General features: G+C 42.2%; 3 protein-coding genes across 4 annotated transcripts in view; 1 reads left to right on the forward strand and 2 right to left on the reverse strand.

The window, feature by feature from the left end:
- Window positions 1–2,073: 2,073 nt before the first annotated feature.
- si:dkey-91i10.3 (cytochrome P450) lies at window positions 2,074–11,630 on the reverse strand. The gene is made up of 10 exons (XM_035603667.2): window positions 11,267–11,630; window positions 10,658–10,953; window positions 9,324–9,514; window positions 8,398–8,597; window positions 6,378–6,575; window positions 5,356–5,519; window positions 4,864–5,030; window positions 4,034–4,115; window positions 3,664–3,870; window positions 2,074–2,678 (listed from the first exon to the last, which is right to left on the reverse strand). The coding sequence occupies exons 2-10, from the start codon at window positions 10,907–10,909 to the stop codon at window positions 2,508–2,510; spliced, it is 1,632 nt and encodes a 543-aa protein (XP_035459560.2). The 5' UTR covers window positions 10,910–10,953; window positions 11,267–11,630; the 3' UTR covers window positions 2,074–2,507.
- A 1,150-nt stretch (window positions 11,631–12,780) lies between these two features.
- Window positions 12,781–17,831, reverse strand: eaf2 (ELL associated factor 2). Its single transcript, XM_035603668.2, has 6 exons — window positions 17,645–17,831; window positions 17,084–17,178; window positions 16,294–16,430; window positions 15,716–15,915; window positions 15,313–15,543; window positions 12,781–14,486 (listed from the first exon to the last, which is right to left on the reverse strand). Exons 1-6 carry the CDS (start codon window positions 17,745–17,747, stop codon window positions 14,443–14,445), a joined length of 810 nt encoding a protein of 269 aa, XP_035459561.1. The 5' UTR covers window positions 17,748–17,831; the 3' UTR covers window positions 12,781–14,442.
- Window positions 17,832–20,803: 2,972 nt separating this feature from the next.
- Window positions 20,804–26,722, forward strand: part of si:dkey-91i10.2 (uncharacterized protein LOC555224 homolog) — a 48,479-nt gene continuing 42,560 nt past the window's right edge. The window contains exon 1 of one of the 2 annotated variants that reach the window (XM_035603863.2): window positions 20,804–21,146. The gene's annotated coding sequence lies outside the window, so the exon portion shown is untranslated. The remainder of the gene's footprint in view (window positions 21,147–26,722) is intronic. The other variant, XM_035603864.2, reaches the window with a different exon arrangement.

A 26,722-nucleotide genomic window follows, 5' to 3' on the forward strand; every position in this document is an offset into this window, starting at 1 on the left:
GTGGAAATGACTCTGTGTCTTTATTACAGACCTGCTAACAGACAGGGGTTCAAATCCCCCCCTTCCCCACCACCACCTGTGGTCATGTGACTGGAGTAGCATACCCAGGTCATGTGATAACACCTTAACAAACTTCATCTCCTGATGACAACTGTGAAATCACGTTCAAAGACTTGGAGAATAGTGAGTTAACGCACATTCCGTCCCCATTTCCGGGGTCAAGAGTTCAGCATCACGCTTCACGTCAAACGGCACATTGGCACAAAGGGTGTCACTCTTGTGGCTCTTGAGTTTCCTGTTATTAATCCCCCAACCAAAAAAACAAGTTCCACATTTCATGTCGTGACCCTGACTCATCTGATTTTCTCAAACAACTTTCTTGTTAAATGTCATATGAAGTTGTGCAGAGCTGAAAAAACAAAACAAAACCAGATGCATGTTCAGCTTTATCCTAAACACAAGGCTGACGACGAGTGTTTACTGATAAATATAATACTGAATCTATGAAATATAAAGAATATTGAACCATCACCGATCTTCAAAATATTGAAAATGTGCTCCGTGTCGGATTATTGATAGTACAAATGAAATAAATAATGACCTTATCCAATTCTGCAAACTGAACTGAAACAAATCTCATTAAATGTGAATTTAAGAGTCAAAGACATTATGATCTTGGAGCAAGACAGTAAAACTCACACCAGGTACTTTTAAGATGACAACTGCATCTTTTCTGAGACTTTGACACGTTTACATCAATTATTTATGCACATCATTTTTGAACAGTTTATTTATGTGGATTTTCACAATTTTATATTTGAAAAAATATGTAGTACCAACACAGTCCACACGAGAGCAGCATTGGTCCTCTACTGTACAGGCAACTGATGATGACGCCACAGCGTCTGGGGAATTAAACAGCAACAATTCCATTTTCATAGTATATATAATATCTCATTTGCAGCTGGTATACACCTAATCGACATATATGTGTTATACTAAGAGGAAGTGAACCAATATGTGGTGCCACTGCCAATTAAATGTAATGTAGAGAGAGTAAATATTCAACTTATCTTTTGATTCCAAGGTTTTTCTGGGACTGTCGTATTTCCATCATCATCATCATAATCATAAGCACCAATTTTAACGTTTTTGCAGTCGGGAGCAGTGCCTTCATTTTCTTTTTTGCATTTCTGTTACTGAGACGGAGCTGTTGGCCCGTCACGGATTTCTGCCTATATTCGACAAAAGATCAGGAGAGACATGTGTGGATGACGTGGAGGAAGTTCGAACCCCAGACCTAATATTGTACACAACACTGGGAAGGAACGTGGCATTCACACAATACTGAGTTTTGAATTTGAGTAAAAAAAAAAGAAAAAGAAAGAAAAAAGGATGAAGACGCAGTTCTTTTTCTTGATCTTTTATTTTCCACATCATTTATGATAGTGAAAACAAGAACAACAAAAAAGGGAATTTGCAGATCATACATAGTATTTTGTTTTTATATATATATATATATACAAATCGTCTTAGAATTAAAATAACATGAGAAAAGGGAGTTTATCCATGAAAAATATATAAATAACAATGAACAAAGCAGCACGAGCGGTGAGTTAGCTCACAAACTAGAAGCTTGTAGTGGTCAGACGATTGTTGAAATTCTCTCAGATATTTTGTAATGTTCACATTATTATATAGTAATAATTGGCCAAAACTATAGTCACATCACGCATGTTGTGAATTGACTGGTCTCCACCGACTGGTGGTTGGTTTGCTTGTAAGGTAGACCTGCTGCAATCTGGCTACAGTGATACCCCGCTGGCTACACAATTACTAAACTAACAGTTCAACTGAACTACGGCTACTTTTGAATTGCAGAGTGAATAATGCAAACTTTTAAAATCGTAAAAGAAATAAATCTCTTAGTGTAATCTATTGATTTTAAGAAGGTTACTGTAATTCAGTTACCCGCTCTATTTAAAATAGTAACTGTAACTAAATACTGTCACTCATATTTTTGTATTCTTAATATATAACACTGTTACATATATTCTATTACTCTCCAACGCCGATTACCATGAGCACATGCTTGTTGACGATAATCAAAAATATAGAATAACAGACATATAGGGAGTACAAACGTGTGAATTATGATGTTGGGGAAACTCAAACTCGTGGTTGGCCCCAGGATAAGAATTGCATAAAAACAAAAAATGTAGCATTTGCAAAATTGAAACTAAACAGATCCGTGGAGGAAAAAAAAAATACGTTATACGTTTTGTGTTGGTTAAAGAATGAATATTAAGATTTATACAATTATTTTAAAAATTCTATACATATATAGTATTATATTGTGCACTGTACAGCCTACTTTTTCTAGCAGCTTATAATCTACGCCACAGTTTTAGGTATACATTCCATCCAGCCACTTCTCATTGTCTGAGCTCTGTATAAATAAGTGTTTGGTGACAGGCTAGGCGACACAGAGTGAATACTAACGACGCTCACGGAGAAACTCCTCCTCCTGCTGCTGCTCTCGCTCTCGGCTCCTCCTGCTCGACCCCTCGGTCCAGAAACTGCAGGTTGATTGGTTTCGCAGGGCAAAGCAGGGTCCTGGTGATGGGCTCCACCGTCGTCCCAGCCGGGTCGGGCCTCACCTCGTAGCGCTTCATCAACTTTGAAATAAAACACAGAGAGAAGGGGAGAGAATAGTTTTCAAGTAGAAATCAGTGAAGTTTATAGTTTTACAAGTTAAAGTTTCATTCATTTATGCGAGCCACGAGAGTACAGCCATCCCCGTGTTCCAGTCAATGATTACCAACGACTCCACAGCTTTTTTGGGCAGAGACAAGTCGGTCCAAAGTCAGACGACTGAAATGTGGTTTGTGTCATCGCGGTGCCAAGACCAACAAAGGAAGAGGCAGCCAGTTCTCTTATCCGGTGCTTCGGAGGGTTACTACAGGTCAAACCTGCTCTCTGAATGTGGATTAAAAAAACAACAACTGATTTCCTGGGACTGAAAACAGTGGCTGGTGTTTAACTTGCTCAGTTCGCAGTTGAGAACCTTGATGGTTTTGGTGCTGCTAGAGTCAATCAAAAATGAAATAATAATAATATAATATAATGTAATTATAATGAAATAATATGAGAGAGATGAAGAACAGTAAGATTTGAATGTGATGATTAGTAATTTATCAAATCAGTACTGTCCCTTATTTATTGTGAAAGTCTGATTGTGTAGACCTATTACATGGGTAACACTTTATATGCTCCAAACATTTACAAAAATTGTTTATGACACACTATGTTGTTGTTGTAAAGCAGCTATAAGGACATTTTAAGTTGTTTATTAATGAACAGTATTTCCCTATAATTATTATGTTTCATATAATGAAATATTCCATATCATTACAGCTGTACATTTACTGTATTGTCTTCCATAATATGTTAGCAGCCTCCACTTATTGTTGTTAAGAGGAGTTATAATTGTTAACAGCTTGATATTAAATGTGCAAACTGTTGGAGAATCTTATGATAAATACATCTTTTCATATCTTTAACATTGTGTATTTGTCATAAAAATCCCCCTACGCAACAAGCAACCTTTAACTTCTTAATGTTCATGTGCTCATTTAAACATTAAGCATTGGACGCTCTTACTCTGGACAGGAGGAGATACATCTCGAGTTCGGCCACCCGCCGGCCCAGGCAGGCTCGGATCCCGAAACCGAACGGCACCGACCCGAACGGGTGATGCTTGGACCTCTCCTCCCCTCCTCGGAGCCATCGCTGCGGGATGAAGGTGTGTGGGTCGGGGAAGTGATCCTCATCGTTGGACACGGCGTAGTGGCACAGTTGAAACAGCGTCTGGAAGAGAAAGACAAAAATCCTTTGTTCAATTGTTGCACTGCAGTTTTCATTAAATAAGTAGAATGCACACAGGACCTTAACACATACTTTCCAGACCTTTTTACAGACACACACAAAAGCATAATATGTCTCCTTTCACATGGGGAAACGTGTGTCTCACCTTTTTGGGGAAGATGTAATCTCCCACTACGATCTCCCTGTCTACATTGATGCGGGCGTTTCCTGGTACAACAGGATACAACCTGGTGACCACAACAGAGAGCGGGAGTCAGCACAGGATCCATCCGTTAGTACGGCACAAGCAGCTAATTATATCAGAATCAGAATTAGAAACGGCTTACATACAAGGATTTTTTCTTGGCCTTATTGAGGTGCGAAGCAGTCAACATATATACACAAAAAATACACAGAAGTAGAAAAGGAATATAGAATAAAGTATACATTAAATTAAATTTACAATAAATAGAGGGAGTCACAGATGAATGGATGTGTGTTTACTGCAATCTATAACATCGGTTACTGTTCGGTTACTGTTGTTGATATACAACTGTTTTTTACTGTCTAGAATTTGTCTACACATTGTTTTCCCCCTGATAAACAAAAGAAAATGATCTTTTAAAAAATGTAATTTGGTGCTGGTAGTAAAGAGAATAGTTCTTCTCATCTAACCTGTGGCAGGAAATGGAATAATAATCATTGAGCAACATGATCATTTGACATAAAAAAAAAGGATATGATTCCTCATCTTTGTTACACATGACAGGAAACTCTCCTGGGCTTTTGAGCTGGTGGAATAAGTCAACTTGGGAACTGGGAAATTATATAAAACACATTTCACTATCTATTAATATTTTACAGACAAACAATCTGCAAAAAAAACAGTAAGCTGTCAGTTGCAGCCCTAGTCTAGTTATACGAGAGCTTAAGTTGGGTTAAACAATTCCCTATTGATGAGGTGTTTTGATAAAAAATGGAATGATCGCTCCCAACCGTAGTGTCTCCCTGATGATGGCCTTCAGGAACGGCATCCGCGTGATGTCATCGCTGCTCGTCATCCTGTCCCCGGGGCAAGCGCTCATCACCTCCTGGTATAACCGTTCCTGGATCTCTGGCTCTTTTGCCAAGTGGTACAGAGCCCAGGAGATGGTGTTGGAGGTCTGCGACAGAGAGGAACATGTGCCGTTGTCAGACAAGTTTTCGTGTTGGATATCATTTGTTGTTTCAACATTTTAATGACTATATTCCAATATAAAGCAGAGCTAAACTAGTATGGCACTCCGGAGAGCGCATACCTCCGCCAAAGACAAATAATCCCCACATTTAAATCTGCTCGATTGGATACAAAAAGAATCCTGGATCTGCCCCCTTTGTTCGTGTCCGCGGCAAAATTTAATGGGTTCTTTTTCGGTCCACCAGGTTTCCAGGAAATCCCCTTCAGAAGTTTTCGTGTCATCCTGCCGAACACACACTCTATCTACTTACTGTGTCGACTCCCGCCAGCAGGAGTTCAGTGATGCTGCCCAGAATCTGCGTGACCGTCATCTGATCACTGCAGAGCAGGTGTGTGAGGTACGCTCCCTCCAGGCTCTGGTCCTTGTTCACCTTTTCCTGGATCTCGTCCATTTTTTTATGCACCACCTCTTCAGCTATAGGAGACGAGAGAAACATCCTCTTTTTCCCCCCCCACTAGATGGCGTAAGTCAACCACTGAGAGGGATCTTGTTTAGACAGTGATGTGGATTTTTTTAAAAAGCAGTAGAACCTGTAGCCTTTAACCATCAAGGTAGTCACACCAGAATAGAACATGAAAGGACTATACAAGCAATTCTCCCCCCAGAGACCAGGTACAGGTTAGAGATTCATTTACGGCCGGCGTTTCATCCCCAGCCCTCGAGACTCATCTTCATCTCCAGGCCCCGGGGCCGGGACAAATTTCAATCCATGGAGTATGTCCAACCACCGAGTTAAACTCTGCAGAGAGGAGTCAAAATCTGCGGCACCAGCGCAGCGCGGATGATAAATTCAACGGCGGGCGAAGAAATAGCGAATCTATCTCTTCAAAGTGGATGAGTCGCTTTTGCCCTAGGTAAACCTCTTCTTGGGGTCAGGACATGACTCTGTTTACATAAGATCTCGTGGATTTATTACATTCCACTCCCCGGAATAGGTAGTACAAGGGTCATCATTCTGTTTAGACAGTAGCAGAGGTCAAGGTGAGGTCCATAAAGATCTATCATGATAACGCACGCCTAAAATAACAGTGAATCACCATTGGGCCAAATGGGTGTAGGTGTCGGTTGCGCAGTGGACGAACTCTCAAGTCAGATCCCACCCCTCACTTCTATCAACATGGCGCTGGTCAAAATATGAAACTCGAGGCTTCCAAAAGAGCAGGTCACAAACCAACGGGTGACGTCGCGGCGGGTTGCCACCATATGTTGCCACTCACTTGAAAAACGCCAAGTTGTTTTTTAGATTTGCCGGTTGGTATAAATGCCGCTTACTGAATTTGAAGAGGTGATCCCAGACCGCCACGAACTGTTTCCAGAAGCGCAGGTAGGGCCACGTGAACTTGGGGAACAGGAGAACGAGTGGGGTGAGGTAAAACATTTGCCCCACGGAGTTGATGAACTTCTGGGTTTCCTCGGGCAACACCTCATTCATGCAGCCCAAGCGCGTCTCAAACAACACTGAAGCGATTCCTGAAAAAAAAAGAAGAAGAATATTAAATCATTTACTAATACCATGAATAAAAAATTCCTCCCTGTGTGTGATCACACCAGGTTCTCGATCAAACCTGCAGTTTATCTCGCAGTATCTAATCAGCTGTCAAGGTCGAAAGAGCCAAGACGCGACTATGTCAAAGTCAACGTCCTGAATGGCGGCACACTCACAGAAGAGTTGCTCCACGAACAAGCAAATTCTTTGCCTCCACCAATACAAAACATCCAGGTGAATCGAATTTTAAAGAGCCCCTCCAGTCACGTTTTTAAAGTATATAAAAATAATCTGCTAATGCCTAATATTATGTTTAACATTGTTTACCCCAAAGAAATGTTTTTTATTAAAAAACCTCTGAAATGGGGCTTGAAACCATCCGCTCTCTCTCCCTCATTGAGGAATTCTGAAACGATGAATATTCATGATATGCAAATAACACAGGCCGCATGCCCCGCCCAACACAGACTCTCACGTTAGGTTGACCCATGGTGGAAGAATATGCGCAACAAGACGGCTAGAGGCAACGTCAGCGAGATTCAGCCACAAAACTTTCACCAACTGCTAATGCTAACGCTAACCGTCTGCTGACACCTGCCGTCCTCTCGTGGATGCTAACTGCTAATGCTAACCGCTAACTGTCTGCTGACACACCTGCCGTCCTCTCGTAGACTCTAACTGTCTGCTGACACCTGCCGTCCTCTTGTGGATGCTAACTGCTAACGCTAATTGTCTGCTGACACCTGCCGTCCTCTCGTGGATGCTAACTGCTAACGCTAATTGTCTGCTGACACACCTGCCATCCTCTCGTGGACGCTAACTGCTAACGCTAACTCTAGCTGTCTGCTGACACACCTTCTGTCCTCTCGTGGACGCTAACTGCTAACGCTTACTGTCTGCTGACACCTGCTGTCCTCTCGTGCATGCTAACTGCTAACGCTAACTGTCTGCTGACACACCTGTCGTCCTCTCGTGGACGCTAACTGCTAACGCTAACTGTCTGCTGACACACCTGTCGTCCTCTCGTGGATGCGCTGCCTTTGCTGTACTGGAAGTTTCCGGTTTCTTAGCCTCACATTTGGATATTAGAGAGCGATTGGTTTTCTGTATATGTGACGTACAGAATCTAGCTTGAACAGGATTCGTTTGAATTTCAAATTGCAGAGGGGGGCACAGAAATCTGGAATGTAAAGACACCTCTATAGTGACAACATGTGCTAGTCCCTCTAGTCAATGTCAGACATTTTAGAGGGCAGAAACTGAAGAAAAGTAGAGGGGGACTTTAAGGACGGCTGTAAGATCTGAACTGATCACAAAGCTGAAGTCGCTGAATGAAGAGACGCAGACAGCTGCTAAGGTCTGCAGGGGGAAGAGTCAAGGACAAGTGAAGTAAGACTGATTGCATTTCTCTCGATCATCTACCAGGGTGGCAGAGGATAGTTCATGTATAATAACATTTTTAAACCACTTTCAAAAAGTTAGAAAATATATAAGTTGATTGTTGCTGAAGCATAGTAGTATAGTTTCTAATTTAAAAAGAAATACGGTAAAATCATGGTAATATCATTCCCGACAATAAATTTATTAATTCCTTACTTTCAGCCATTTTGTGTTTTTGTGCCATGTGTTCTTAGAATTGACTCAAGAAGAGGAAATGACTGACAAATCATTTTTTTGTTGACAGAAATTAAAAAAGATACTACAGAAAACTGTTCTTAGAACATTTTCCATTTAACTTTTAAACCTATCTTTCTCCAAAAAAGTTTCCCACAGCTGATTAAACGGAAAACATTTCAAAATTCCGACCTTCAAAAGCAAATTTGTAGAGTTCCTCAGTCAGGTCGTTGACCATAACTCCCTGGCCGCTTTTCGCCCGCAGCCAGGCCACTCTGTCGATGAAGTCCGTCACCACCTCGTTGATGGTGTCGGTGTAGGAGGAAACGTGTTTAGGCTTCAACATCCGAGGGTTCAGGATACTGCGGATGTGCAGCCATTTGGCCCCCATCCTAAAGACAAAGAGGATTACTAAGAGGAAATTAGCTTCCAGTTCCAGTTTTGGGGGGCATATCTGTCCATGTGCTCCGATGTCCGCAGCATTTAGGCACGTAAAGGACATTTAAAGAGTGTGGTGAAAATTATTATTAATATTTTAAGTAAATTTAAGTAAAGTTCCTGCAAACAGGCTTGAATGGAGCCTCTAATCACACAGTCACTAAGTAAACACACATTTGGGCCTCATGCATTCAAATTGCCGAAGGTCTTCTCTTAACTTTGTTGTACATTTATTTGTATGCGGACTGACACTTGAACACGTCCAACCTGTTCAAAATGTAAGTGTGTACATGACCTACGTGAGCATAGTGAATCTTGCGAAAAAATTTTAATAGCATTTTTGACCGATCAACTCCATGAATTATACGCGCTCTTGCGCACTGGGTAATTAAAAGATTTTTATCTTTAATGACATAATAACGCAGGAGCAACCCTCATCATTTCAGCTGATGTTGCGCCCCCCCCCCCCCCCCCCCCCCCCCACAAACTTGTAATAAGACGAAATCAGACAAACAACTGGTCTTGAGTTTTGAAAACCTGGTGGTAATCCAGCCAAGTTGTCACATAATCTCTGCAACCAGGAAAACACCCGTCAGAGAACAATTCCCTTTCCCTGACCTTTTTTTTTTTAATCACCTCTGGTATGAGAGGTAGATGTAAAGCTGGCGGAGGCTACTCACTCTGTCAGGGGTCCGTACGCCTGGTTATTCATCTCTCTGTACAACCTCCAGTTGGGCATGTCTGACCGCACCGGGTGTCTCCCCTCCTGCCTCAGGACCTGCTCTATCAGGTCGGCGCTGGCCACGTTCACCACAACCATTGGCCCGTACTTCGACTTCCACAGAGGTCCGTAGATCTTCCTGTGCTCTATCTTTGGGGCAAAACATTAAAATAAAAATCGGTTAACAAGTTATTTTTATTCGTTATGCAAAAAGAGGTGAAAATGAGTCACCACAACTTGCACAAGGTAGAAAGATTGTTGCAACAAAAAACTGCTGGGAGAGAATTTAATTGAGATTTTGCTGTTGATTAAAGCTGTGTGAAACAAAGGCACATTAAGTGTTGCTCTGTTGCTTATTACAAAATTAAAATGTTCAATTTTGGGGGGGCAGCATATGCCAAAAATAGTTTCAATGAACTAAATTGAAGTGTGAATGTTCTTCATTATAGTGCAGCAATGAAGGCGACATCTTTATTTCGAATCAAATCGACTCTGCTGTCATGTCTCCTCTATGGGATGTTCGGGTGAAAAACTCTTATCTTCTTTTAATTTGTAAATCTAATCCAAGCTGAGCATGAACACCAGCGATGTTGATATTGTTTCCTAAACTGTACGAGAATGTCACTGCCTGTGGCACATTCAACTGTCGTATATGAGGCTTGTTTAGGAAAATCCCCCCCCCCAAGCACATGGTCTACTCCTGCCCCTTTTCGGATAGGTTACATGTCTATACATTTCCATTTCCATGCCTGACCTGCTCTAGTTTTAATTAAGGTCTTGAAATACCTGTGAAGGAACTTTTAAGTTTCTAAAAATTTAAATATTACATATTCAAAAGATCAGCAAATTGCTTTTTCATGAAGTACATGCAAGTGAAACTACCCCCCCCTCCAAGTGAGAAAGTGTTTGATATGAAACTGATCATCTAAGTCATACCTTCATACCTACAATCTAAAGTCACGGGAGTCGAAGTGAAAAAGTGCAATTAAATGCAGAACTCAAGGTGGAATCCTTGGGCAGCAGCAGGTTGGCAACACGACTGCTCACTTCAGTCCTCATCCAGCAGAGACATTTTCTCTATATGATTATATATATAATATCATATATTTACATATATTATATGATTATGTAGTATTTATATATCTTTTTTCTGTTTTCTGTTCTATTTTGTACATGCCTATTGCTTTTTAAACATGTCTTTCTATATTCTTCTAGGCACTTTGCTGCTGTAATGTCCCCATTGTGGGACAAACAAAGGTACATCTCATCTCACCCACCGATCCTCACACTCACCTGTAACTGATGCATCGTCCTGTAGTGGCCCTTCACGAACATCCAGTACAGGGTCGTGCCGAAATTCGGTCCTCCCAACTCGGCCATGGTTTTCAGTTTGCTGGAGGAGCTGGATGAGGAGCTGGATGAGGAGCTGGATGAGGAGCTGGAGGAGCTGGAGGAGACATATCGAGCCGCTGCAGCTCCACGGATCCCATCGTGTCGTCCTCGGTTCACCCGCAGCGACACGAACATCACAGATTTCCTCCACATTTTTTTATTTTTTTATTTTTATAACCACACAGATCGTTGGTTCTCTGCAGAATGATGACGCCCCCAAAAACATAAAGGAATTATTAAAAAAAACAAAAAAAAAACAGACGCGACAGTCCCGATGTGTGTGTGTGTTGTGTGTGTGTGTGTTATGTGTGTGTGTGTGTGTTATGTGTGTGTTATATGTGTATGTGTGTTTGTGTTGTGTGTTTGTGTTGTGTGTATGTGTGTGTGTGTGTGTTATGTGTGTGTGTGTTGTGTTGTATGTGTGTGTGTGTTTGTGTTATGTGTGTGTATGTGTGTGTGTGTTATATGTGTGTGTGTGTTTCTTATGTGTGTGTGTGTATGTTATCTCACCAGCCTCTGACCGTAGACTTTGATACTTCTGCCTCTGAACCAACTCACTGGACTCGGACGTCGAGCATGTTGCTGCGGCTGCAGCAGTCGACCGGTCCAGACGAAGCGAAGATCAGTTCCCGACGACTGTCGACGACTGTCAGTTCTACACGACTGTCGACGACTGTCAGTTCGACGACTGTCAGTTCTACACGACTGTCGACGACTGTCAGTTCTACACGACTGTCGACGACTGTCAGTTCTACACGACTGTCAGTTCGACGACTGTCAGTTCTACACGACTGTCAGTTCGACGACTGTCGACGACTACACGCGTGTTTGCACGACGTCCACGCTCGACACTGAAGGCATCTCCTGTCCGTCCTGTGCAATGTGTGTTCTGTGACAATAAAGTTAGGAGAAAAAAAGGAAAAGAAAGGAGGAGGGGGCGGGGTTAAAGGTAGAGTTGCAACAGTTGATCGATTAGTATTCGATGAGTAAATGAATTGCAAACTATTTTCATAATCGATTAATGGAGAAAATAAATCGACAGATTAATCAATAATACAAATAAATCGTGAGTTGGAGCCTTGGTTAAGGGGGGAGTTTATGTACACTATTTCTGCCATATTTAAATTGTGAAGCCAATATTTTTTATTTGTTATATATTTTTGTTTGCAAAATACAACAGTAAAAGGTCAAATCTGATTATAGGTGAGATTTGTTTTAAAGACGCAGTGTCAGATTTGCGAGACAGACAGCTTCAAATAATATTTTTAAAAACATTAAAAAAACAAACATAAGCCATGTTGTGGCAGTACAAAAAACTCAGAAGCTTAATGTTGCAGTTTTCATTTACAGTGGGAACTCAATGTCCCTTTTTGTATTTTCATAAATTTAAAAGTGGGTTTGAGACACCGTTGAGGATGTAGCTAAAAAGTCTAAGACACTTCCACATGAGTAAAATGTGCAAAAACATAAAAACATAAAAATAAAAGGACACTTACAGACTCTGCAGTGTCGGTCCAGTTTCCCCTCAACTGCCGAAGGTCACCGTCGTTTCCTTTCATGGCTGTAATTCCACATATTATGCTTACATTTTTGTCAGACGTTTAGAAAGCAAATAGAGGCCCATTGAATTCAAAGGGTTAATCCCAATTCTGCAGAATCTGAAAGTTTATAACTTTTATCGCCACGAGGCAGTAACACACAGACTTGTGGTGTAGGCCCATGTAGTCAAAACAATCATAACTCATTAGTGGATTTAATTTAAGACATTGGAAATATTCAATCACAACTAGAAGAGGAAAAAAAACTCACTTAGCAGTAGCTATGCCGTCGGTTAGAAAGATTTGCTTCCTCACAATGTCTCAAATTGCTCAGAGAATTAGCGAATCTCAGAATTCAACAAGAGCAGTTGTGTAAATGCTTCTGGCAGTTCGATAAGCTCCTCCACAAATTCACAGTAAATCCGCAAAACACAAAGGCAATCAGTCCGTTGAAAGATTGTTAAATTATCTACAAAGAGCCCAAAAAACAATTAAAATCTTTATTCTTTCTACAAAAAGAAACTAGTCTCAGATTGTTTACAAATGATGCTCGGAGGCCACGCCCCCTCTGCTTTCAGATAAACACGTTGCTTCATTGACACTCCTCACATTCAGCCTCGTGCCAGAGAAATGCCTCAACAGATTCCTGTGTATGCTGAGGCGGCTCAGAGTTGAAATGGGGTTTGTGATAAAAAAGCCGACGCGACACGTTTCAACTTGCAAAGGCAAAAAACCACAAGAGGCACTTGAAGTTCTGTTACGACTCACAAAACGAGGTGCAGTGTCAAAAAGCATCAAAAGGGTTCTTTTCGCTCGCACTTAACTTGATCTTCCAATTGCTCGGCTATTAAAACATATGTAGAATATATTAAGCAGTTCACCATTGGTCGAGTATATTTTTTGAAATATAAATAATTAAAGATTCAAGTATGGCAGGTTTTAAAGCTACAAATCATGACTGAAGTCGCCTGGAGCACTAGTGCACTACGGAAGAATGAATTAGACCCACTTGTACACCGAGATATGAATAAACAATGTCTGAGATGCCTTAATCCTTAAAGCTGCAGCGATTATACAGTTTATATAAACATTGAATCAAATGATTAGGTGCGATGCAAGATGCTTCTCCTGGACTTATAAAGCTACAGTTAACTCTCCCCTTCAGCTCTCTTAAACTTTTTCAGCTCATTGTTTTGGTTTTTTGAGCAGAAAAAAAAGGAGCTTTGAGTGAAAATTGTGACGTCGTGTGAAGTCACGAGAAAACAATAAAAACTAAGAATGAATATTGATGAGTGTGACGTCTTGAGATGTGTAATTAAAACACTGTTTGTAAGGCTTTCTTCAAAAAATCATCGATATGTTTTCAGCTAGTTCTGCCGGCCTGCAAAGTGGTTGTCATCATGATTAAATGAATGCAACGTTAAATAAAAACATATTTTGTTGTTGTTGATGTCGTCCAGCTGGGTTTCAGTAATCCAAAGCAAAAGGCTCTACAGCTACAACTTTACAATAAGTCTGTAAAACAGCAGAAGACATATTGGCTCATCCTAAGAAGAAAAAAAGAAAAAAAATCTGTCAACAGTTTCATGTCTCCAATCAAAAATTAATTTCCAGCTGAGACTTAAAAAAAAAGAGAAAGAACTGAAGCAGTTGACCAACATCTGACCTCATCACAAATTTAGTTCCAAATATTGATGAGCTGAAATACAGAAGCTCCAGTGGTGGTTTTAAGGCGACTGATTGGTGGCCAGAAAAAAATCCATCTACGAACATGAACATTTTCTGTCTCCGATATGCTCAAGTTATAGTTTAAACACATCATCTTCCACTGAGATTAAAACATTCATGCATAGTTTACCACTTCTCTCACGCCCACCACGTCACGTCTCTTTGAACTAAGGCATCTTTTTCACATCTTCATACACACGGAAAAAAAAAAATACAGATCACAAAGCAATAATGAGACATGAAATTTGAAGATTGTTGGCGGAGAAGCAACAAATCGTACAGTATTTGCAAGCAGATATGTAGGGAAGACAGGCACACATTCAGAGAAAGCGAGACAAGTGGCAGGTCCCTGCCTGGTTCCTTTACTCGTCACTGAGATCCTCCCAACGTCCACAGGGAGGGGGACGTTGCTCCCGTTGCTCAGTCACTCTCACTGCCTGATTCGCTCAGCTGGAGGTCGTTCTCTGCGACACAAGCAGATGGCAAAACATTACATGAAATTTAAAAGACTTGTGTATCTATTAAAACATATACTCTCACCTATTATGGCTTTGCTCACTTTTAACAGTTGAGGGAGAGTTCATTGTTTTCACAGACTTTCCCTGAGTCCTGCAGTGCATCCTGAAGGGGTTTCAAACTTTGAAAGGTCGTGTGTGTGTGTGTGTGTGCGTGTGCGTGTCCCCTGACGCCCGTAAGTCGTGTAGTATGAACTCGCAACGACTGCAAGACTCCCAATCCTAAAACAGGACGTTGTGTAGTCTGAACCCTTTTGTGAATTTTACAACCATGGCTTTATGTTTTGGAGTTGGAAGATAAATTGAAAAAAAAGACAGACCTCACTAATATAAAAAAATTATCATAATGTCTGTGTTAAATGTTTTTTTTTTGTGTCATCAGCCTATTCCAGGGTTGTGTGGCCTGCAAATCAATATTATTATACTTTAAACTTGATTTAATTATCAAGTTTAAAGTTGATTAAGTTGAAGCAGATTAGGGAATGACAAGAAAGTTTCTTATAATCTAATTCTTCTTTTACACTAACTTCATCATGCCTGTCTAGTTGGCATCAATATGGAATCACTTTAACATATTTTAGTTCAAGACAAAATGATCATGACACAATAACGTGACAAATTTAAAGATTGCGGTTGTGTGAGAGTGAAACTAACTTTTGACTTTAGAGCACTGGCTCAAATTTTATGTTAAGAGATTAAGAGAAGAAAATACAGAGAGCTCATAGAGGAGATAAGATCACTTTAATACTCCGATGGCGGTAAGAGGGCTACTCACTGAGTGTGTTCATGAGTCCTCCGCTCTCCTGGTGGCGACTGCTGGTGTTGATGACAGGCATGCTGTGGTTGACCGGGGCCGGGGGCGGGGCCTGGGGTGCAGGTGGTGCTGAAGTGCGTTCGTCTTCTGAGTCACTGCTGCTGGAGCTGTCGTCGCTGCTGGAGGACGAGCTGTTGGAGTCTGAGGAGCTGCTGCTCATCTGGTCCATGACCTGTGCCTCTGCCATCAGCTCTGCACATGGTGGCATAAACACAAACTGATTATTATACACGATGCTTATGGGGAAGGGTGCACGTTAAATCGAAACCAAGCGGTCAAACATGATCGCCGACATAAGCTTCCTGATACAAATGTTCTAAAACTGCTTTACAATTAATAATCAGAACAGTTGAAGACTTTGTACCTCTCTCAATGTCGTCCATGGGGGACGGCGGGGAAGTCTTCTCTATGGGAGGAGAACTCTTGGAGCTGGTTGAGGTCTTGTTACTGCTGCTGCTACTGTTGTTGTTGTTGCTGCTGCTGCTGCTGCTGCTCTTCATCTGCTGGCTCAGACGACTGGTCTGTTGCTCCAGGCGAGACTGGATCTTGCTGCTGCCCTCAGCCCTGGGAGTAATACAAAGTACAGACAAAAATATATGTAGCTATGTGTTTCTACTGAGACTAATGTCCGCCTCAAACAAAATTTGAACCACAGCATGTTCCTATCAAACCCCCCCTTCATGTGAACATATGAGGGCACGACGGGATTAAGTGAACTAATCCAGCATCAGTAATTCTCATTCATCAGGGCATTTTATTGCTGCCTGTTTTTTTGCCTTTTCACCCCCTTAAGCCCAAGCTTAAAAACTTTAGTATTTGGATTTCACACAGAAACGAGCAAACAAGACACAAAATTACAGATGGTAACATTTGTTAATATGAAATTAAAAGGACAAACAGCAGTAACGTCATTTGAAAGCAGTTTTTTTCTCCACAACCCACCTGGTCTTCTTCACAGCTATGTTGCTGTTGAGTTTTTCCAGTCTGTATTCTCCAGTGTCATGGTTCACAATGAGGATGCACTCTTTCATGTACGGCCTCTTGGAGCCCTTGAAGACCGTGACTGGAGCACTGGAACCCTAAAAAAAAAAAAAAAAGGACTGTGAACAGATGAATGATAATTTTTTTTTAATTCTATTGTATAGTATTTATCATTTAATAAATTATCCACCAAATACCTACCTGTTTTTTGTGTGTGAGGTAATTAACAGACTAGCTAGTATTATTACATCAGTGGTGTGCTGTAATTCTCATCATCAATACATAAGAATGATCCTTTTTCCAATAATTGATTGATTTTTCAGCATTAAAAATATCAGAACATACTGAAAGATGCCCATCGTTACTCCCGAAACCCAAGCCAACATGTCTTTATTGCCTAATTTTGTATAATCAACGCTAAAGTCACAAAATATGTGGTTTATTGTCAAATAAAACCAGGAAGTAGCAAATAATTACATTTGAGAAACCGATAAGACATTTTTGCATATGAAATTACCATTACAATTATTCAATCATCAAAAGTGTTGCCACTGATTTACTGTATCAACTAATAGTTAGTCTTGGTTTCTGGTTGTCAAAGGAAATAATGTAGTGGAGGACAGCAGGTGTCCAACAAAAAATTTGAAGGGGGCCATAAGAGAGTTAATCGGGCCATGGTAAACATCCACACGTATAAACTTTGAAGCCACGCACACGCACACACACACACACACACAACACACACACCTACCTCTAAATTGGGTAAAGTAATTGTGACTTGCTCTCCTTTGCCCACTTCAAGGTCCCCTTCACACGCTGTATCAATAGAGGCTGGTTTGAAATCATCTGTGGGAAAAAAAAGAAAAACAAAATAACGCATTAAATATTCCATTATATGCTCAAACTTAACCAGTGAAGTACTGGATCTCATTTGTGAATATTTAAACCATCATAACAGAGGTTGGTTGGTGCCTCCATGCTGCAGTTACCCACAGATGCACACAAGATGGCGCTAGCGTACACAGATAACAATGCCGACCATTAGCAAACAATTTGACAGCTGGGGTGTCGATATTAGTCACGGCTGAGAGTTAACTAACTGACGAAGACAATTCGAACCGTACAGAACAGTTGACCCACTCAATAGCGCAGTAGGCAGTCGGCTAGAAAAGAACTGACGACGCGGCTAAGCGGCAGCTTTCGGCACTTTAAGCTAACACGCTAATTTAGCATATGCTAGCCGTTAGCTTCCTCCTCAGAAGCCAGACGCGACCAACTGATTTTAAAAAAAGAAAAAAAGAAGCCCACTTACATCGCACTGTGTGGTAGGCACTTTTGGGGTGTTTCTCAAACGTCTCCCCCAGTTTCAAGACGTGCTCCTGGTTGTCAAAGTTGGAGTAGGCCGTCCCATTCATTCTGACACTTTCATGAGCTTTTTCACACTTTGCGCTGCTCGCTTGTTTTATCCGACGACCATGTACGGAAGAGCCCCCGAACGCCCCGTCACATTGGTACAGCTAAGTCCCCGCCTCCTCTTCCTTGTGATTGGTCCAACTCAACTGTTCCCTTGTCCCATTGGTTTTATAGTCTGTCAAATCAAAAATTTGTAATGACAGGGCATCTTCAGGGTAAACGTCACATGTCGGTTTCTTGGTACTTTGTCTGTGTGTGTGTGTAAACACAGTTTATTGCTTTATCTGACAATACACACCAAATTTAGGCTTTTTTGTCTTGATAATACAAGATTAGGTAATAAAGACACGTTGGCTTGGGCTTCGGGAGTAACGATGGGCATCTTTCAATATGTTCTGACATTTTTAATGCTGCAAAATGTATCAATTATTGGAAAAAAGATCATTCTTATGTATTGATGATGAAAATAACAATACACCACTGATGTAGTAATAGTAGTTTGCCGATTTCTTGTTTGTTAATTACGTCACAGTTATTTAGTGGATATTTTATTCTCTGACATGTTTTTAAAAATATATATTATAATAATTATTATTTTAAATATATACATTTTAAAAAATGATAACAAATAATATAGAGTAAACTTGGGGGCCTGGGCGTCTGTACAGTTGCCATCAGCCTGAATGGCGATCCAGCCTCGGCTGTAATCAGTATTCGTACTATTCAACCAATTTATGTGATTCATTTGATTTTATTCAGATTCTTTGTGTAAACTATCCTAATGTAAAACATTAATTGAAATACAGCATGGATTGTTGGACAACGATACGTAGTATTAGACAGAATCAATCGATCCAATGGCAACAATAATGGACACTAAATAGAACTAATCATAATCGTTTTATGTGTGTGATATCCAATAGGCTGTTTTCCCACCACTGTCCACTTGTCCTCTCAGCTCCAAATAGTAACGACTGGTGGATGTGTCCTATTCTGTCTTGTGCAGGACCACTTGATGTTATGCTCTTATGTGTGTTTAATCTGAATTCATAGAATCCCATAACATCGGACAAGTTTCAACATATGAAAACAGGCCTTATGCTAACTAATAAACATTTCTCTTTCCATTATATGTATTGGACAGTACAGTAACACTCGCTTACTGCCGTTTCAATCTCCGCACGCTGCGGGGGGCTCTGAACTCCATGAGCCCTTAGTGGCAGCGACAATAATCTCTTTTCCTTTCTTTAAACTGATAATGATTCCCTAAGCCTTAAATGCCTGCCCTGTCCACACTTTGCCACGGACCATATGCTCCGCTGCCTTCAAACATAATGGGATCAACATCTGAGACAAGTGGAATGCCTGAGATTTTAGGAACGCATCATCGCCGGGCGGTTTCACAACCCAGCTCAGTCCTGCCTAGCTCCTGTCCGCTCACACCACATGAGGTGATGGTATGTGCAGGTGGGCAGGAAGTGCAGTGGTCAGGTTGAGGGAGGAAAGCAGTTTGGAAGATACAAGGAATAATCTGAAACAGAAAAGAACGACATAAGAAGATTGGTATTAAACAGACAGTGGAGCTCTGTAACCTTTGACCCTTAGCTTGTAGGGTAAAAGTTCATAAGAACATTTATATCGGGGTGGTCTCAGATGGGGACAGCAGAGGTTAAAACATCATCAATCATTCTGGATAAAACATTGACAATAATAGATTATTTCACGTCTAAGATGCCAATGCGCCGCGTTAGAGAAGCGACCAAGATGGATTGTAAAAGGACGGGCATCCCGTTTCGCCCGTGTCCGTATCCACTCATGAAAGGGAAGGCAGCAGGGGCCCGTTTCCATGGAAGGAGGTAAACATCGGCTGGTGATATCAGTTACTGTGAGGTTGCCCTTCGATCGTAGGAGGCAGAAAGGGTTACTGTTTCCAAGCAACTATCCGCAAACTCACAATACCGTGGTCCAGCCACAATAGAGAGTTCCCAGTTTGTAAGCACATAGCTGGTGACAGATGACAGCCCCAACCTCCATCATCATCATCATCGTCATCTGGCTTCTGCCTCATGAGTCTTGGGGGGTGGGGGGTGGCGGGGGCTTGAGAAGGGGGAGCTAAAGGCTGAGTGTGTGGTCACAGCCGGCTTTATTCATGCGGACCAATCAGGAGCAGAGCGAGAGCATTGGTCTCGCATATGGCCACTGCTGCCTTCGCTTGTGGTCGGAAATATCAACATCACAGTATGAATGTCCCCATAAATGACCCACTAAAGGCTAAAACACGACTGTATCTGCTACTACCAGCACTGTCCAGTCTGTATGCAATTCCTTTCAATGTAGGCCTCCGTGCAAATTGCTTAATATTAGACACCTGATTGGTGCCATATCCTGTATTTCTGGCCCTAAACAATTGTGCTTTTATGAGTCATAATGTGATATTAGGTTATGCTTCACATCTGCATTTAAAGGCAAATCCTTTTTGATCTTGGGTAATGAGTTGCTACAAAGTTCAGCATTCAAGTAGTTACATATATGGAAGATGTTATGTGTTTTTGTTTGGACTTGTCTAATATATATATATATATATATATATATATATATATATATATATATATATATATATATATATATATATATATATATATATATGGAGTCGCCCTCTGCTGGTCATGGAAGAGAATACAGGTTTTAGGCACCTTGGCGCTGGCTTCTCTTTCTGGACTCGGTGTAAAGCGTTTCATCTCTTGGATTCTGGACAGTGTGTTTTTCTTATTCAGTTAATCAGTTTCTTAATCCCACCACTGCCACGTAATCGTCAGGCTTTAGAGTGAAGAAAGAAAACGCACAGGCCTATTTCGTTAATCCACTATATGCTCAGTCAACAGAGACATTATATTTATATACTTCTATTTATATAATTTTTGCAATGCAAATGCACCAGTGGGAAAAGTCTAAAAAATTTCGTTGTACAGTTTTACATGTGCAATGACAATAAAAGGCTTCTCTTCTAATCCAGATTCCAAACTGTGAGTATTTGATTTTACGAGCCGCACCTGAAAGCACCACGGTTCCCAAGGAGAAAGCCGCACAGGAACGAGGTCGTCTATCCCGGATCCTCCGGTAAAAAAACCCCCAAAAGAAACCTTTAAATCAGCACGAGGGGGAGGACGGACTGGGTCCCGGACACAGATGACCCGGTCGATGCGGTGATTTCACGGCAGCAACCGGTTACTGGTCCAGAGCCCCGCACGGATCCCGCATCCTCCAGCGCCAGGAGAGGAGCTGCTGCCTGCAGGTTCCAACCCGCTTGAAGCTGAACGTGGATCCAGACAGAAGCGGGACTTTCCTTCTTCTCTGTGATGATGAGCTGCAGATGAAAGAGCCCTGGAAATAACCCTGAGTGAGTAAGTAGCCTGCACAGACACGAATCACTCACAGTACAGTATATAGTTCATATACCATTTCTATAAATCAAAACTCAGATAATGACTGACGCCTGGTTATTGGCCAATATTTTTTACTTCACAAATCATTTTTCTCTGTGTGTGTCTGTGCTCCTCGAATGGGATTTGACTCTGACTTTTATGTGCATAATGTTTTCATCCCTTAAATTACTACAGTAGTAATCTGGGAGGCTTCTTTTCCATTCACAAGTTTGTGATCATAAATTTCTAGGTTATTACTCTTGGCACGTTTTTACGGTGCCTGACATTGAAATAAGCTTTCATTGGAATTTGTGAGCTGTAGGCTAAATATTGTTTGTTTAGCCGTTGCAGTGTAATTTATTTAAAGGATCCGGGATATATTGGTCACGGAGGATGAAATATTGATATATCTTCCACTATTCTACGTTAAATAATAAAATAAGACATGTTGTCTATATTTATTTCGCCAACCACTGATTTTTATTCTCAGTAATAGTCTTTCAGTCTCTCACCTTTAAGCCAACCGGGACAAGAAGTCATTTTAAGTGACAGTTACACTTCCATATGCTCCCGTGTGAAACTCGTGATCAGGCCTGTCACGATAAGTACGTTATTGACTTATCGTACGATGCATAAATATGATCTCAAAATGTTTTATTGACCTCAATAACAGCCATAGTGTCTAAATGGGTGTTTGTTGAAACAAGAGTGGATGTCAAGAACAGTCCAGTATAAGTCTCGCTTCTTCTATCCTCTCATCTGTTCTCGTCGTATGATTCATCTTCTACTGGTGTCGTCTATAAAATGTCAGAAAATGTGGATTTCTCAGTATTTTTCTAAAGGTGCCGTGTGTTTTAAATTGCTTGTTTTGTCAAAGGGCTAAACGCAAGTCTAAACTTTGGATTACAATTCTTTAAATGACAATATTATTGTTTGTCGCAATCATTTCTGGGACAATATATTGTGCAGCAAAAAGTTAGGGTTACCGTGACAGGCCTACTTTAACGGGGTTATCATGTCACCCCCTAAAACAATCAATTTGAAAAACTGACAGGCAACAAATCAAACTAATTGTGTAAAAAACTAATGAGGAAATAGTCTTAAAGCTCAGGCTGCACCAGAAACGATGATCTGACTCCTAAACACCATAAAGAACCTAACGTCATTACCTGAATCAAAGGAGGGGAAACATCTGCCAGGCTGAACTCTCCTCCTCACCTTTAGGGAATTGTCCCGACAGCCCCGAACACTGATCGGTGTCAAACAGTCCGACACGGACGACGTGTAACTGTGGACTTACACCCAAGATAACTGAGTGGGACATTATGCAGCTTTTAGAAAAGACGACAGTGTTTGTCTTGTTATTCTTTTCTTTCCTGTCCCTGCTGTGTGATGCCATTTAGCAAATGAAATACCGAGGCAGTGCAGTTCATTCCTCAGGGAGGGTCTCTGCGATCCTCCCAGGAGTCGTTTGACTGTAACATTTTGGGGATGACTGGGCGTCAGAAGGCAGGTGCATCCAAGCCGTGACTGGAAATGCCTCTGGGGGGGGGGCGGGGGAGGGGGGGGCTGATGGGAACGCTGGCTGACTTCCAGGCCGCAATCGGATAACGTTAACGAATCCAGTAAAAACGGTGTTATTTGCATATTTGCACAAGCAGCGTTGTCTTTGTTTTGTTCCTTTGTAGTAATGGAAAACACTGTATAATGGACCTCCATGAATAGTTGATGAAAAGATGAGTGACTGGAAAACCATTCGAACCGAGCAGTGAACGGTGCTCGGGACACGTATTAGTGCACCTCAAAAACATGCAACTGCTTCGCTTGCACAATTCTTGACGTGTGGTTCGAAGCGGAAAAAATAATTGGCTCGGTTCGGAGGAGATCAATTCCTCAGTTGTGGTTTGGTTTTGCTGTTTTTTTCACCGTTGCCTTCAGCGCTGTGTGCGGAGCAATGAGGCCGAGGCCTTTTTCTTGTGTCCATGTGGAAATAATTTGATGGCTTTCATTGATTGTCATGTCCTCTGTATTGTTTCTGGGCATTTCAGTTAGAACCACTTTGGATAGGTTGCACCAGAGGCTATTAGTATTACTCCCGACATTTTCTTCAGCTGAATTATCATCATGTCCTGCCTCCTGCAGGTTCTGCCCAGACGCCACTGAGTGTTCCTGATATGTTCCTGTCGCTGTGAACGCATCCGACTCCGACAATCTCCTTCTGCGTTCGTCATATGTCAAAGGCAAACTCTGGAAAAAAATGTCCGGACCCGGTGTACCGGTCATTTTGACTGAAGATGTTGTGTTAACAATGGTTCCTTGGTTCTTCTGAGCTACTTTCAAACTTACGACTTGCTGAAGTGCGTTTAGAAAATGTCTGCTCACCTCACACAATGAGTTGCGTGGGAGTTGGCAAGCTAACATTATCTTGGTCGGTCGGTTCAGATTAAGAGTTATTTTTAAACGATTAGTAACGACTAATCTCTTATGTTTGTGATCTGGTTTCTGAAAGTCGCAGATTTGAATCATCAGTCGGAGACTCCTCGGCCAACCGAGATTCTTTCGGTGAGAGAAAGCAACTTGATCCGATATAGTCTCTTAGCATAGGCTGTGTAAAAAGACACATGAGCGCTTGCCCCAAACTGAAGCCAAATCCTCTATGTTGCCCCCTGGTGGTGAGGTTGCACAGCTCTGTCGGTATGAACTCGTCCCTCGGGGCCTTTTGTCTCGCAGCTTGTCAGTGAACGTGACGGACTGAATGTTTAATTCAGCGAGAGACCCCGACACGCCGGCAGCGTTGCTTTTGTTGCTCCCTACCTGAGCTTTACATGGATTTAACAGGGCTGATAAAAGGTCACACTGTGTGGACCTGCGGGCTCTCGCAGCTTCCTGCTAGGTACGCACACACACACACACACACACACACGCACACACACACACACACACGCACAGGGCCAGCTAAGCAGGAGGCATTAATGAGACCGGTCGATGTGTCAGGCAGAAATGGAGGGCAGGTGTACGAGGGGCCCCGGGGCCCTTACGGGCCGATCGTGGCATCCTAATGTACTGGGTTTTGTTTTCGGAGGAAGATCAGCTTGACCGGACACAGTCTACTGTAATTAACTTCCATTGACTTATTGGCATCGGTTCATGTGTTTTTGTATAGTTCATTGACTTCCAATTACTCACTACTCATTTCTGTTAGTCACTATGCCGTGGTCGCTGGAAGGATTCAGGTTGTAGGTAGTTTTTTTTTTTGTTGCACAATATGCACCTCTTTGTTTGACCGCAGTGTAGATTTAAATATGACTGCTGCTGTGTGGATTTCTTTGAACGCTTGTGCTATACCGATATTATGGCTTCAGCATCAGTCTCTGTGCGACACACTGTCTGACACACTGATGACAGAACGCACAGATAATAATAGTCATCTGTGTGGATACGCTGTTGTCGGGTCAAAATCTGGAAATGATCTCAAAGACAAACAACGTCTGACTGTGTTGTGTGCGTCTGTTTAAGCAGATCAATCAAAGAGAGTATCGTAACGTGATGATCAAATGTCCAAATTATGGATTTCATGCAATTTACAAAACCTTGGTCATTATTTTAAACATTCTGTTTTATTTCACTTTGTGGTTTTCTGCTATATTGTGATATATGGCAGATAAACGTTCATTTTTATTTGACAAAAACATCTTCAAGTCAAGCTCAACTCCAAGTCTTGTTCTGGAGCTTTCAGCTGCGTCTCACAGTCTTCGTCAGCGGACGGAGTTTGACCTTCTGTAAATCTGGAGCTTTGGTCACATGGTGTCTGAGTTAGTGAAGAAACTAGTGTCCCTTGAGTTCACATTTTACTGTCAGACAGACCAAAAATACATTTGGCAATTCATTTATATCATAATATATTAATATCTTTCATATCTTTTCTGAACCGTGCAGGACTGCGTGATAATGGCGGTGGCAGCGGTTCCTTCTGAGTGAATCTAAGTGTGAATGATTGTCCGCATCGGCCGAGTTAAGGTTGGATGGACTTCACATCCCGTCGACCTTCCGTGGCACGAGCTGTGGATACAGTAATGAATGGACCACTTCAACCATATCACCCACTTCTATCATGGACAGTGGAAACCAGGTCCAGCAGTTTCACAGCACACTCCTCAGAAATAGCCTTCCACGTGTCAATGCTGCAGATATTTCATTATTAACATTTTCAAAATAGTAAGAAGAGGAGAAGACAGAATCTACTCTGCTAGTGTTGAGCTCAGCCAAAAGACTCGCAGCCTTGGCGAGAGGAATGCCAGCCGTGATTCAAGGGCGCAGGGATTCCTCCTCAGTCGGAGACTTATACTTTGGTGTTTGAGGCCAAACAACAACGACAGCAGCGACGGCGTAATGCGCCCGATAGCGGTGACCGAGGGGGCGTGTCCGAGGCCGCCGCCAAACACCGCGGGGCCTCAGGCGCGCTGAACCCCGTCGTCCCCTGGGAACCTCCTTTGTTCTAGTGTCCTGCCTGCAGGAGGAACTGTAACTCATCCCCCAGTGTCCTGTTAGAAACATCAGTCACAGCTGCATGCACACGCCACATGAAGGCATGTGTGTGTGTGTGTGTGTGTGTGTGTGTGTGTCAACCCTGTCAACAAAGGGCACTGTGGGCGGGGCGACAGTCCCGAGTCCCCATCGCAATCATGGACAACCACCAACTACCGTCGGGGTAATTAAGGACCAGGCAGCTGTGGCGACAATGCACCGGCTCGCAGAGACCCGCGGAGGAAAGGGTTTATCGCGCGCGTGTGCGCCGCATGTGCCCGCCGTGGAAAATGTGCGCCGCGCGGCCTCGGGGACGGTCGTCTCGCAGAGAGATGGATCTCTGATGGGGCCGCACGTTGTGCCTTTCACTGGGTGGCGTGAAACCACAAAGCAGTTTTTCTTTTCTCTAAAGAGGCTTGACCCGAGGCCACGTGCCGACATGCCAATACGAGCGCCCAGCATCCTCGCTCTGTCGGTCTGACGAGGCCGACCGGCTGAGAGCCGTGTCCTCGCACATGCGGCGGCTTCAGGAAGAACACGAGTGTGAAGGCCGTGGATCGCCTATCGGCGGCTGCCTCGCCCTTGAGCCGCAGACAGAGCGAGAGAGCGCGGAGGCTGGTCGGATTGGGGGTTGGTGTGACGGAGTTTCGGAATGAATGGCGCCCAGTGATTCTTTTGAGAATGTAAACGATATACTCTCGCCGTTGTAGTTACTGTGAGTAATGGCAGCGCTCTGAGCGTGGTTAGTTCCGCATGACACGTCAGGTCACTGAGACGTAACAACATTTCACCCGTGATGTAACTGTATTCTTAATGTAACTCGTAAAGTCATATACCCGAACATGTGGGTTTTTTTTATATATATATTTCACACACAAAATGTCTAAATTTCACATATGAAAACATGAATTCCAAGGAGAACAAACAAATACACACGTCAAATCACAATTTATTTTATCTCATGTTTTACTTGCTGGGTTCTATTATCTCAGTTTCCATTGATAATCTACACATATTTTTTTTTTTAAATG

The sequence above is a fragment of the Scophthalmus maximus genome, chromosome 14, assembly GCF_022379125.1.
Source record: "Scophthalmus maximus strain ysfricsl-2021 chromosome 14, ASM2237912v1, whole genome shotgun sequence".
Taxonomy (NCBI): Eukaryota; Metazoa; Chordata; class Actinopteri; order Pleuronectiformes; family Scophthalmidae; genus Scophthalmus; species Scophthalmus maximus.